This window comes from Myotis brandtii, unplaced genomic scaffold (assembly GCF_000412655.1).
Source record: "Myotis brandtii unplaced genomic scaffold, ASM41265v1 scaffold61, whole genome shotgun sequence".
NCBI classification, from domain to species: domain Eukaryota; kingdom Metazoa; phylum Chordata; class Mammalia; order Chiroptera; family Vespertilionidae; genus Myotis; species Myotis brandtii.
In genome coordinates this window covers 2,680,838-2,693,159 of record NW_005370318.1, presented here as the reverse complement: position 1 = coordinate 2,693,159, position 12,322 = coordinate 2,680,838, and the positions used below count along the sequence as shown (strand labels likewise).

Below are 12,322 nucleotides of genomic sequence, written 5' to 3'. Positions count from 1 at the left end.
TTTCTTTTTTCTTTTTTTAAATATATTTTATTGATTTTTTACAGAGAGGAAGGAAGAGGGATAGAGAGTTAGAAACATCGATGAGAGAGAAACATCAATCAGCTGCCTCCTGCACACTCCCTACTGGGTATGTGCCTGCAACCAAGGCATATGCCCTTGACCGGAATCGAACCCGGGACCTTTGAGTCCACAGGCCGACACTCTATCCACTGAGCCAAACCGGCTAGGGCCCCCCCCCCCCTTTTTCTTGAAAGTATGTTTCAGAGGCCGGGAGCACAATCTTAATCTATAAAATAAACATGAAAATTTTCACCATTTTTTTCTCCTTTTTAGAATTCTCTCCTGTAAGAAATGAATTCAAAAGGAGACTTGCTCCCATTTTCAATATGAAATAACAACTTAAATGGGTAGAGGGCAGTTTTTTTGTATGATCTTTAGAGTACCTGCCACAATTTGGATGCTTTGTAAACCCAACTTGATGATTTTGACTAGGGTTACACCCACATTATTTCCTCTGGAAGTTAATGGTGTTATGTATGCATCTTCAGAAGGAATTTGACACCGTATGTGTTGGTAATGTAAAAGAAGATACCTCCAGGAGTGCATGGAGTTTGTGAAGATACTGTTGGGTAATGTCAACTGAGAAGTTAGCTTAGAAAGAGTGAAGCTGAAACTGTACCTTTGACCTAAGTCCGTTGGCCTGGCTCTTTAGGCTGAGGCACATAAATTCTTTTAATGTGACTAACTCAGGTCACTGGTACAGTAAATTTGAATAAGCTGCTTGGTTTGCTTGGCAAGTTCTGTGGTGCATGGAGGATAAGTAAACAAATGGGTTTTCTGGCTTGGATTTAGGATTCACTCATGCTGGTGGTCCTCAAACTGATGGTCTTCAGGATCACCTGGGGAACTTGATTGACAACATTTCTACAGTCCATCCCCAGAAATTTCAAGTCAGGAGATTGAAAATCTGCCTTTTACTATGTACCTCAGGTGACCTGGGCTTGATGTAGTCCTCAGACCTGTACTTTGCCCTTACATATATACCTGCAAGTTAAAGTCTAATTCTGGCAGTGGTGGGCAGGCAAGGGGATTAGTCCTTCTAGGTTGCTCCTAGCTTTGTGACTTTCGAGCTAATTGACCTCTCTTCTTGTTCTGACCTGCAAAACAGGGATGATGATGCTGAAGTGCTTCCCTCACTGGGTGCTTGTTGGGATCAGAATGAGCTGACAGCAACTATGACATTAGATGGCCCTGCATGGGTTCTTCAGATCCAATCTGAAATTCTGTTTCTAGATCAGAAAAGCTTAGGGCAGGGTTTTGTGTCCTGAAAAGTCAGGATTCCTTAAGATGGGCTTTGAGTATTTGTAAAATAAGTAGTGGGATCTTTCAATGTTTCTTTTTCAGCTTGGTGGTATTGATGAGCCTCACTCCTTTCACTTTCAGACTATGATTTTCACCGTTTTTTCCAAGTGAGATCAGGGTCTAAACACACTCAGCCATTTTCTTTTAAATGAAGATTCATGGATTAAAAAAATTGTATTTTCTTTAAGAATATAATACTGTGTTTGAAAGGAAGCATTTTCTTTTGCTACAACCAAAGAGAAGAGAGAAGTTTTTCTTTAAGGATTGTTTTTAAGATTTGGAATGAGGAACTCCTTTTGTGATGTCCACCATAGTTTACTATAGTCCACAAATAAAACCTAGGAATTAAGCCTGGTCAACTTTATCAGATTAACTTGCGAGTATGTGGGTGACCTAAATCTGACTGCTGTTAACAGAGAGTGGGAGTAATTGCTTTGAAGCAAGCTGAACCTGAGCCTGTGGTCAGTGTTTGTGAATGACCAGTCATTTTGCCGGTCTGACACTGTTGCTATTGATATCATGTGACTAGGTCATACTTTTTTTTTTTACTTTTTTAACATTTTTATTTTTTTAGAATATATTTTTACTGATTTCAGAGGGGAAGGAAGAGAGAGAGATAGAAACATCAATGATGAAAAAGAATCATTATTGGCTGCCTCCTGCACGCCCCCGACTGGGGATTGAGCCTGCAACCCAGGCATATGTCCTTGACCGGAATTGAACCGGGTTCCCTTCAGTCTGCAGGCTGATGCTCTATCCACTGAGCCACACTGGCTAGGGCAATATGTCATACTTTTGAATTCATACTTTCCATTTATAAAAATTTAAACCAGATGAGTTCATATTTATTTCTGATGCTTGGTATTTGTTCTTATAGTTTTCACCTGTGAGGATATACCTGAGAATGCAGAGTCCTTGCCTGAAAGAAAACCCAGGGTGGGTTTCCGTACTTTCACATTGAACTTAACTATAGATAGAACCATTAACCCGAAGACTTAAGCCAGATTGTTGCACAGTTATAACTTGTGAAGATCTGTTTCCCTTTTGGCTTAATCTGAATTGTTACCTTAGTAACAGTAAAGTTATGTTACCTTAGTTCTTGGAGCATAGAAACTTTTTGTTGAGGCTCTAGTCAAATAGCTTCGTTATTTTGGTTATCTAGGTAAGCAGGTCTAGCATAGAGTCGGATTTCTAGGCCCCTCAATTCAGGATCGTAAATCATACATATATATATGTTAAAATTTAAATAATCTGTATTTTCTTTTTATTGAAGGCTCCGAGGTTCTGAAATGTAAGATGAAAATAACCTTCACAGCCCTAGCTAGTTTGGCTCAATGGATAGAGTGTTGGCATGGGGACTGACGGGATCCTGGTTCAATTCCGGTCAAGGGCATATGCAGGCTCAATCCCCAGTATGGGGCATGCAGGAGGCAGCCGATCGATGATTCTCTCTCATCACTGATGTTTCTCTCCCTCTCCCTTCCTCTCTGAAATCAATGAAAATATATTTTAAAAAAAGAAAGCCTTCACAGACATATTTTTGCAGGTGAGGAGAGGCAAATCTTTGACCTGTGACCATTTGAAAGCAAACCAGGTTAGCCACCCAAGTCTAGAGAACTTTGTATCAAGAGAGATTTAAAATTGCAAAGTGATCTGTCAGCAGTTTGGAATTCTATGTCTTACCTCAAAAAAAAAAAAAAAATCCCGTAACTCTTTCCTGGTTTACTTGGAGTGGTTTTCACAGTCTGCAGGAATTACTACGAGGGGGGATAGGACGGACATGGGTATGAGGAAGAGGAGGAGGAGTAATTTGTTCTATTTACTGATGTCTTTAACTTTCAGTTTTGGTGGTAGAATGAGATTTGGGAAGCTGGTAGGTGAGATTCAGTCCATCAGGGAAAGTCTTAACAAAGCCGGCTTTATGGCTTTTACTAGTTTCCTCTGGGAACAGAGTTGAGTTTCTAAGATTCAGTCTTAAGGAATGATTCACAACTTGTAGTGTAGACAAGTCAAGTCCAAGGTTAAATGAGCATACAAGTGCGTAGACAGAATATATAATGGGAGCGTGTGGCTAGAGCCCTTCTCTGAACTTTACCAAAATGAATGAGGGAGACGTTTATAGTCAGGAGGCCAAGGACCGGGAGTTGAGACAGTGTCCTCTTCCAGGTAGTGTATTCCTGGTTTGCAGAACACGGCTTTTCATTGGCTCAGAGAGCGAGAAGGGCGCCTCTTTCATCCCTTTCTGAGCCAGAAAAAGTTACTTAGGTCTATAGAAGCCAATAGGATACTAGACCAGGAAAGCGTCGGGAGTGCCCAGTTCTGGCAACTGTTGCCTCTGGAGGCCAATTTCATCAGTTGAGGGACAATTAGGCTCAAAGGTCAGTGTTTCTCAGCATCAACTAAATACATTTTACATGAGATATTTTGAAAAAATTCTCATTGACATTGAAATTGTAGAATGTATAGCTTTTGTGTTTTAATAAAAGTTTTGACTCTAAAAGAAGAGGCTTTGACAGAAGTAACAAGTGGTTCATCAAATATGTTTGGCTTTCCTTCTGCAGGCCGCAGCAAACTGCAGGGAGAGCTTTGCCAATACATCCATCTCTAATCTCTGTTTAGTGCAAGAATCTAGATGTATTGTACCCCGGTCTGTCATGGTTCATCCTAGTTTAAGCTTGAGTGACCTTCAGATTTCTTTCCTCTCTTGCTTGCTTCACAGTTGTTTTATCATGTTGCTATTTATATTTCTCCTAAAGGGGCCCGTTTATATATTTTGAAGTAGTACTAGTGATTTTAAGCATACCTCAAGGTCGTCTGGATTTTAGCATTCTAAAGGTTTCTAACCTGATATTGCCATTTTTTGGGGGGGGGGGAGTATTTTATATGTTTTTCTACAAAAATAGTGTGAGAATTAACCATGTGTAATTATATATGACTGTTGTTTTTACTTTGATATTTTAAATGCTGCTTGGAAAATGGGATAAACTGTGTGTTTTACTACAGATAGTTTATAGGCTGTCCCGAACTGTCCCTGAATATGCACCTCCCTACCTATTAATTTTTAATGGATGAGAAACGAAATAATAATTCAATGTTGAATGAAATAATTATTTTAAAAAAATTCCCAAGAATTTTTAACTCTTTGTCCCCGCCCACCCCATCTTTAAGAAGTACTTTTCTTTCTTTTTTGTGGGGGAGGAGATAGGTAAGTAGCCACATTGAGAATCTGCCTTTTTTCTTGAATTACAGCATTTTGAAATCAATCTTGTTTGTGTTTGAAAAGGAAAAAGCCTCTGTTCTTGGCTAATATGTTTGCCTGAGATCGAAGTCTGAACAGGAGAGCATCTCCTACCCATTTCTAGGACAGTTTTACCTGCCTTTGGCCTTAAGTCATCTGCCCCTACAAATTCTTACAAACTATTTAGCAAACCAAGTTGTATATTACAAATTTTGAAAAATTATATAAAAATTGAGGCTATAAGTTTGTTTTTTAAACTTTATTGAGGAATAATTAACATATAATTGTATATTAGGATACAGGTATTAATGTTTTAAAACCCCCAGTGGTAAAGTTGGAGAGAACATTGGCATTGCTGCTGAGTGGAATGGAGGTGCCTTCCCTGGAGCAGGTAACTATCTGCCTCCCTGTAGGCCTGGCACCACACGCTAGGGATGGAAGGAGAATGATTGGTTTGCTGGATAATTGCTTTGTAAGAAACTGTAGGGTCAGATGACTTAAGGCGGGTACAGCTGTCCCTCTGGCAGCGCCCATCTCCACTCTTAGGGATCAGAATCTCCTTGGGATTGGCAGTTGATGCCTGAACTAGTCTCAAGTGGGACTTGGAACTTTTTTTTCAGAATTAACTTTTGTGCAGAGGTTTATCTGGGAGATTTTTTTTCTTCCAAATGCCCTCCCCTCCAATTTTTTAAAAATTTACATTCTTTTTAGGTGGGGGTATCCTGAACTTTTCCTTACCTAAAAGAATGCATCTTAATATTTCTCCTTTTTTTCTCATGTTTCTTGCCAGGGAAGGAAAAGTATATTTATTATGACAGAATTTAGCATGTTTAGCCTGTATAAAAATATTGACAAATGCAGGAACTTCTGTAAGTAGAAATGATAACATTGTATTGGAGATGAAAGCACTGAGCCAAAAAAAAAACACCACACTGGTGACAGTCAAATGTAGGACCTGTGAGCCTTGTTTTTAAAAAAATAAACACTCCTAGCTTATTAAGACCTCGTTTAGTAAAACTGGTTTAAAAGACCTGTATCTTTTATGACATTTCATTGAACCACTCTACTTTTAATGTTCTACAATGTGACAAAATCTTTATTGATGAAATGGGAGCAGAAATTTTTTCTATCTGTTGGTGTTCTCCTTTGTGGGATAGGTCTGGGGAATGTCTTGTGTGGTGGTCAGTTACATGTCAGTAACATGTAGGTCACTATGAAATGCGATTTAGCTGGATATCTTTAAGTCCAGACTCCATGTCCCTGGTTGAAATTCCCCAAGAGATTTGCTGTTGGCCAACCTATCCTGCTGTATTGTGCCATGGACCGAGTGAATAATGCTGCACCAAGTCCAGGCCTGCTCTGAAGCCTGCATTTGTAGGACCCCCATCTCACATACAGTGCCCTTGTAGCCTTCTTTTCAAAGAATTGGCACTCACACAGAGGACATGTTAAGAGAGCTGCTGTGCCCTTTCCTGTACGAACTGTGGGGCCAATTGGCCTTCTGGTTTTGGTGAACCTGCTTTATCACAAGGCTCCCTGGCATTTCCGCGTTTTCCATGAGAGGTGGGCATTCTGTGCTGTATTTGTCCTGTGGGACGTTTTGTATTCATACTTGTCCTGGCGATGTGTGCTGTAGCTCCTGTCACTGTCTGCTGTAAGTTCAATTTCATCAATAAAAAGAATGTCTCAAATTGGATGAAAATGGCTGCGTTGTTATGGTTTGTGGGTTGGATTCTGTTGTTCCGTTTTGTGTTCTGCACGTGGAATTCTGTCTCCTTTCCTGGTTCTCAGTGTGGCCAGCTGACTCTGCAGTTAGGTGGAAGCCTCCGGAGTTCCACGGCAACCTCAGAGAGGAGCTACTTTGGATACAGGGACAGCTGCCAAGATGTCTTTCTCAGGATGGAAGGGGAAAGCCAGTAAACCTCTGTCAGATGTGTCTTTTGACATTGGCTGGGGAGATCATATTGGGTGAGTGAGGGTTTGGGGATAAAGTAATTTCTAAAAGATTGGACACCTGGGCCCTAACATACGTTTGCCTGAGATCAACGGCTGAACAGGAGAGCATCTCTTTACCTGTCTTTGGCCTTAAGTCATCTGCCTCTACAGATTCTTAAAAACCAATGATTCAGCAACCCAGTTATTCTCCTTCCATCCCTAGTGTGTGGTGTTAGTGGCTGTTCAAGCTCCACTCCTGTGTCCAGGTTTGTACAGTTCCTGGCTCCTGCCCCAGAGCTGGTAAACTTTAGGAAATAGGTTTAGGCCCATGGGTCTGGCTTTCCTGATCTTACTCGTTCTCTATTCTAAATAGAAATTTAATTCTATATCTGAAGTTTCCTTCTTGCCAGTATCGGAGGACTACTTCTCTCTGCTTCTTATTCTTTTCCTTATTATCTCTTGGGTATCTCTGTTGCCCTCCACCAATATGTTTTTCCATTGGTTGCCTCAGTCCACGAACATAGAGTTCCCTCTCTTCTGATTAAACACATTTTTCTAAAAAATTTTTAGTTTTGAAATAATTATTATTTTCTAAATAGTGTAAGAATGGTTGGTGTAAAGAACTCTTTGCCCATAGTGGCTAATTGTGAACATTTTGCCATGCTTGCTTTGTCATTATATATGTTTGTTGAACCATTTGGGAATAAATTAGACACTGCCCCTTTACCCTGAAATGCTCAAGTATATTATTTCCTAACAGCAGGGACGTTCCCTTATAACCACAGCACAACAGTCAAAAGCAGGGAATGTTAATTCAGTAATATCTGAGAATGTGGAGCTCGCTTCCAGCTGTCACCAGTGGTCCTAATGGCCCTTAGAGGTTTATTTTATTTTATTTTATTGTTGAAACTATTACATATGGCCCCTTTTTATCCCCATTGACCCCTCTAGCCTTTAGAGTCCCCCCCTTCCATCCCCTCCCTCAGTCTGGGATCCATTTCGGGTCATTGCCTTTAGTTGTTGGCTCTCTTTAGTCACCTTTAATCTGGTACAGTTCCTTAGCCTTTCTTTGTTTTTCATGACACTGACATTTTTAGAGTAAAACCCAGTTATTTTGTAGAATGGCCTGCAGTTTCGGTTTGTCTCATTTCTCCAGACTTGATTCAGGTTAGGCGTGTTTGTCGGTAATACCACCTGTCAGTGATGGGCCCTGAGTGCGGCACACCAGGAGGCATGCCGAGGCCTTCTGCTCTCTCGTTGGTGATGTTACTTGAATTGTCAAGACTTTAAAGCAAAACAAAACGTGCTTATTTTCTTCAAATGTACCCATGCTTTCCTGCTTTATATAAATGTGATGATACATGTGCCTTTCGTTAGTGCAGACTTCTTTGTATTCCTTTATTCTTTGCCCACCTTTTGCCACATTAGCCCCCAACTCCCTATAACCCATGTCAATACCTAGTGTGTGTCCTTTCATGCTTCTCTCTCTACTCATGACTTGGAACATATTGACATTACAGTCCCTCTCTTAGACCCAGACAAGAAGGCTGTGGGTTGCCACACCCCTCTCCACCTGTGAAAGAGCCCATGGGGCCAAGAGGATATGGCCATCCAGAAGCTCCCCTCCCCCACTGCTCTATGTACTGGTATTTTCTACCCAAATGTCCTTGAACCTGATTCCAGGGTCTGTGGGTGCCTGCTTCCTAGTGCATCCGTTTTGAGGCAGCTCCTCCTTTTGAGTGCTTGGGTGAGGATCTGAGTACAGGTGTACTGATTTTTCAGACATCCCTCTTCTGAGAGCCGTTCACTCTGTTTTTTGCCACTATGAACAGTGCTGCAGCAATCACTCTTGTACAATGGTCTTTCACAGGTTAGTAATTTAAATCACCACCCACCATTGAAATAAATTTTAAAGATTGCTGTGGACCTTTTCTGAATTAAAAAAATAGAGATTTAGAAGTCCTTTGTAATCTCACCTGCCAGAAGTAATTGCCATTACACATGGAGCATAATTTCCCGGGCGGGGTCTCTGTGCTTGTGCCTGCACACATATGCTTAACAGCAGTGGGTGCAGAAATCCACTTCTGCAGCCTTTTTTTACTAGGGACCTTTAACGGCCATGTTCAGTGGCCTTTTCGTTTTCTTATCTTGGCCCACTTTGAAGCATCCCATCCTCCTCGCTGATTCATCCTGTCTTGTCTGTGTTTCTCCTTTTTCTGTCTCCTAAATGTAGCCACTCCTCAAGTGTTATTTCCAGGTATTTGTTTTTTTTATTTCTAATTGGACAGTTCAGCATAACATGCATCAGGCTACTTTCCCTCTTCGCTCCCTTTTCTAGAAATGTTTCTGGCATTTCCCTCAGTTACCCTGAGATTTGGCTTCCAAATCTCCTTTCCTTTGGCTCATCTCTCTCCTTTGGTCCTTACATCTGAGCTGCTGCCAAGACACTGTTAGGTTAGGGCTCTGCTGGCCAGTGTCTGTCTGTCTGTCTCTCTCTCTCTCTCTCATGTTCATAATTGCCCTTCATCCTATTCAGCCTCCCTGGCAAGGTAATTTAAAGTGCTACATTCTACTTCCATTTTTCTCTTCTCTCCCACTCTTCTTGCCCTCTCCTTCCCTCCCCCAGGAGCCCTTTGCCAAGCTGGCTCATTTGCTCTACTGAGCATGTGTGGGGCTTGAGTCCTTCCTGGCCATTCCCCTGCCATGCTAGAGTACCCTCTCCGTTCCTGCTGGTGGGACTTGCTAAAGAGGTGAACTCACCGGCTCCCATCTTCCATGGAGGTGCCACTGATCCAGTGGAAACATGTCATTTATGTTCTCAGAGCAGAGCTGCAGGGAACAGACCTCTACGCATTCTCCCCTGACCCTTTGCTACTGTGAGGAGGGTTCTGTCACTTCTCCCAAAGAAGTCCTGTCTCTGAGGGCATCAGAGGGCAGTGTTGGGGGAGGTGTAGGAAGTGGACAGTTGGGCCCTCCTGCTTCCCCTCTGGTGCATGTCTTTGACCCTTTGGACACAGGCCTGTCCCTGGGCCTTACTTTCCTAATCAATTGTAGTTGGGTCACCTCATGGCCTCCTAAGTCTGTGAAAAGGATGACCCTTTAGGAAGCCCCTGGCTGTAAGCCAGGAGTATAGTAACTTGAGAAGCCCCAGGGCTTCAGAAGGACAACTTTCCATCAGGGAAAGGACACTCAGGTGTAAACTTGGAAAAGTTTCCTGCTGGAGAGGCCCCTATGGCAGCGGTTCTCAACCTGTGGGTCGAGACCCCTTTGGGGATTGAATGACCCTTTCACAGGGGTCGCCTAAGACCATCGGAAAACACATATATAATTACATATTGTTTTTGTGATTAATCACTATGCTTTAATTATGTTCACTTTGTAACAATGAAATTGGGGGTCTCTACAACATGAGGAACTGTATTAAAGGATCGCAGCATTAGGAAGGTTGAGAACCACTGCCCTATGGGAAAAGGGATGCTCATCAAATGCGTGCTGGGGTGTCCATGGGCCACCCCCGCTGCCTTAACCCTGACTTCTTTTCCCCCTTCCTGTGACCCAGCTAGGTCAGCCTCCCACAGGGTCCTTACAAAGACTGGACTTAAAGTGACTATGATTCCCTATTCTAGGTTAACATCAGAATCTTTCGAGAACTTAGAGAGTCTTCAACCTGAAGAGGTAAGAAAACTGGAGTTGGTGACGGGAGGGGGTATTCCAGTGCCACCCAAACATCACTCATAGGCATAGAATAGAAGTCTATATCGGTTATCAGTCTCTCACCAGGGGTTGCAAACTCAGATATTTACAAAGCCAGATAGGAAACTGAAGTGTGTGCTAAGGCAGGCTGGTTCTTCCTTTTTAAAGCACTGCATGGGCCAAATGCAGCAAATCTGAGGCTACCCAATGGCAGCCTCTCCATGGACTAGACTTAATTTTCTTCAGCCCAGTTGTGATAATGGTGCGATGGGCTGTACAAATTACTATCAAGCTAGATAAGTATTTAGTATCTATTATGAACTTGGGGCTGGGGAATTATAGAGATAATTAGTATAAATTAAATTAAGATAAATATGCCCTTGCTCACTATGAGAGGAGTAATAACAGGAGCCATCATTTATTGTGTGACTGCAGTTTGCTGGGCCTTTGCATGTGTTCAGATGTTGTTTAAATTTTACCACAACCCTGCAAAGTGGGTATTGTGGATCTCTTTTGCCAATGAAGACACTTGTGGCTCATAGAAGCGATGTGATATGCCCAAGATAATTTGCTCTGAGGTAGGGAGCCAAGCAGAATTCTAGCCCATGCTGTCTACATGTATGGACACGTGCATTAGTATAACACATGCATGGCAGATATGAACAAAGTTTAGGAGTACAGAGGTGGCAGTGGTGACTCCTTGGAGGAGGTGCCATTTGAGCCAGACTGTGAAGAATGGGTAGGAGTTCACCTCTGGGCGAGATGGTCAGTAATACATAGAGGGAACAGTGTACGTAAAAGTGGCATGCTTGCTGTGTGGGGATGTTAGAGAGCCCTTGCTGTGCCTGGACCATGGTGTGTGCGTTGAAACTAGAAAGGTAGGTCAGGGCTGCATTGCAAAGGGTTTTGAATGTCACACGCAGTAGTTGGAGGTGGTGGGAGTAGCCTGGAAGATGTTAGAGCTGATCAGATTTGTCTTCCAGAAAGATGATAGGTGCCAGTGTTGGGAGGTGGATCGATAGGGAAAGCCAAATTCTGGTCCCAGTGAGTGGAAGCCACTGTACTTGTTCCAGCAAAAGGCCAGGGTGCAGGTTGGGGCAGGGATATCATGCGAGGAGGATTTAGATGTAGGAGATGGATCGCAGTAAGAACTAATAGGAGGGACAGTAAGAATGCGTAGGAGGAAGAGGGAAGAGCCAAAGATGGTGCTCAGATTTCTAATCTGCGGGCCTGCATGGCTGGTGAGAGATTAACTAGTTTATCTGCCTGGCCCCATGAAGGCAGGTCTCCACACTCTTCACTTGAGTGTCCACACTCAACAAATGTGTGTAGATATTGAGGGAATGGATGAAAGTTTACAGGAGATGAGCATTTTGCTTGGTTGGTGGGGTTGGGGTTGGGAGAGTGAATAATCCAACCTCCACTAAAGTTTTCTTGACCGAAAAAGCCCAAAGCAGCACGTCTCAGTGAGCAGCACTCAGTGGTTATCATGCCATAGTCCACACCTGCAGTCTTTTGGGGGAGGCAGACTTTGAGAATCTGAGCCTTTAGTAACCTGAAGCATTGTGCCAAGTATCAGAGTAGGAGCTAAAGAGAGGCAGCATTGTTGACTGTTGAGGGATGCAGGGGTGGGGAAGGCTTTTAGGGGGATGTGGGAGGTGAGGAGGAGGAGGAGGAGGAAGCTGTGAGTCCCTGATGGAGGGAGAGGACTACATGAGCTTCCACGTGTGTGCACATGAACTGTCTGGGCTAGTCAGAACCAAATTGTCTGGGGAACATAGAGCTGGATTTCTTGGGGGCTTGAATTCTGACAACTGAAGATTTGAAACAATATAGTTACTGAAGTGAAGCACCTTATAAATCAGAGTCCTGTTATGTGTAAGGTGGGACCTTGGCACATCTGCTAAACTCGCTGAGCCTCAGTAGGGGAATCTGTAAAAGAGGAATTTGCCAAAGTCAGGAGAAGCAGGCTAGATCTTTCTTGGTCTTCCTAGGTCTGAAAGTGGTCAGTTAGTAACATGGCATAACACTACATGCTCTGTCCTTTCCCAAAGGCTGGCTCTCTCTCTCTCTCTCTCTCTCTCTCTCTCTCTC

General features: G+C 42.8%; 1 protein-coding gene across 1 annotated transcript in view; it reads left to right on the top strand.

Annotated features, from left to right (window-relative positions):
- The first annotated feature begins 6,405 nt into the window (after window positions 1–6,405).
- The window catches only part of EFCAB8 (EF-hand calcium binding domain 8), a 63,401-nt gene continuing 57,484 nt past the window's right edge, over window positions 6,406–12,322 (top strand). The window contains exons 1-2 of the mRNA XM_014550643.1: window positions 6,406–6,568; window positions 10,162–10,210. Of these exons, the coding sequence (XP_014406129.1) occupies window positions 6,486–6,568; window positions 10,162–10,210 (132 nt within the window). The 5' untranslated portion in view covers window positions 6,406–6,485. The remainder of the gene's footprint in view (window positions 6,569–10,161; window positions 10,211–12,322) is intronic.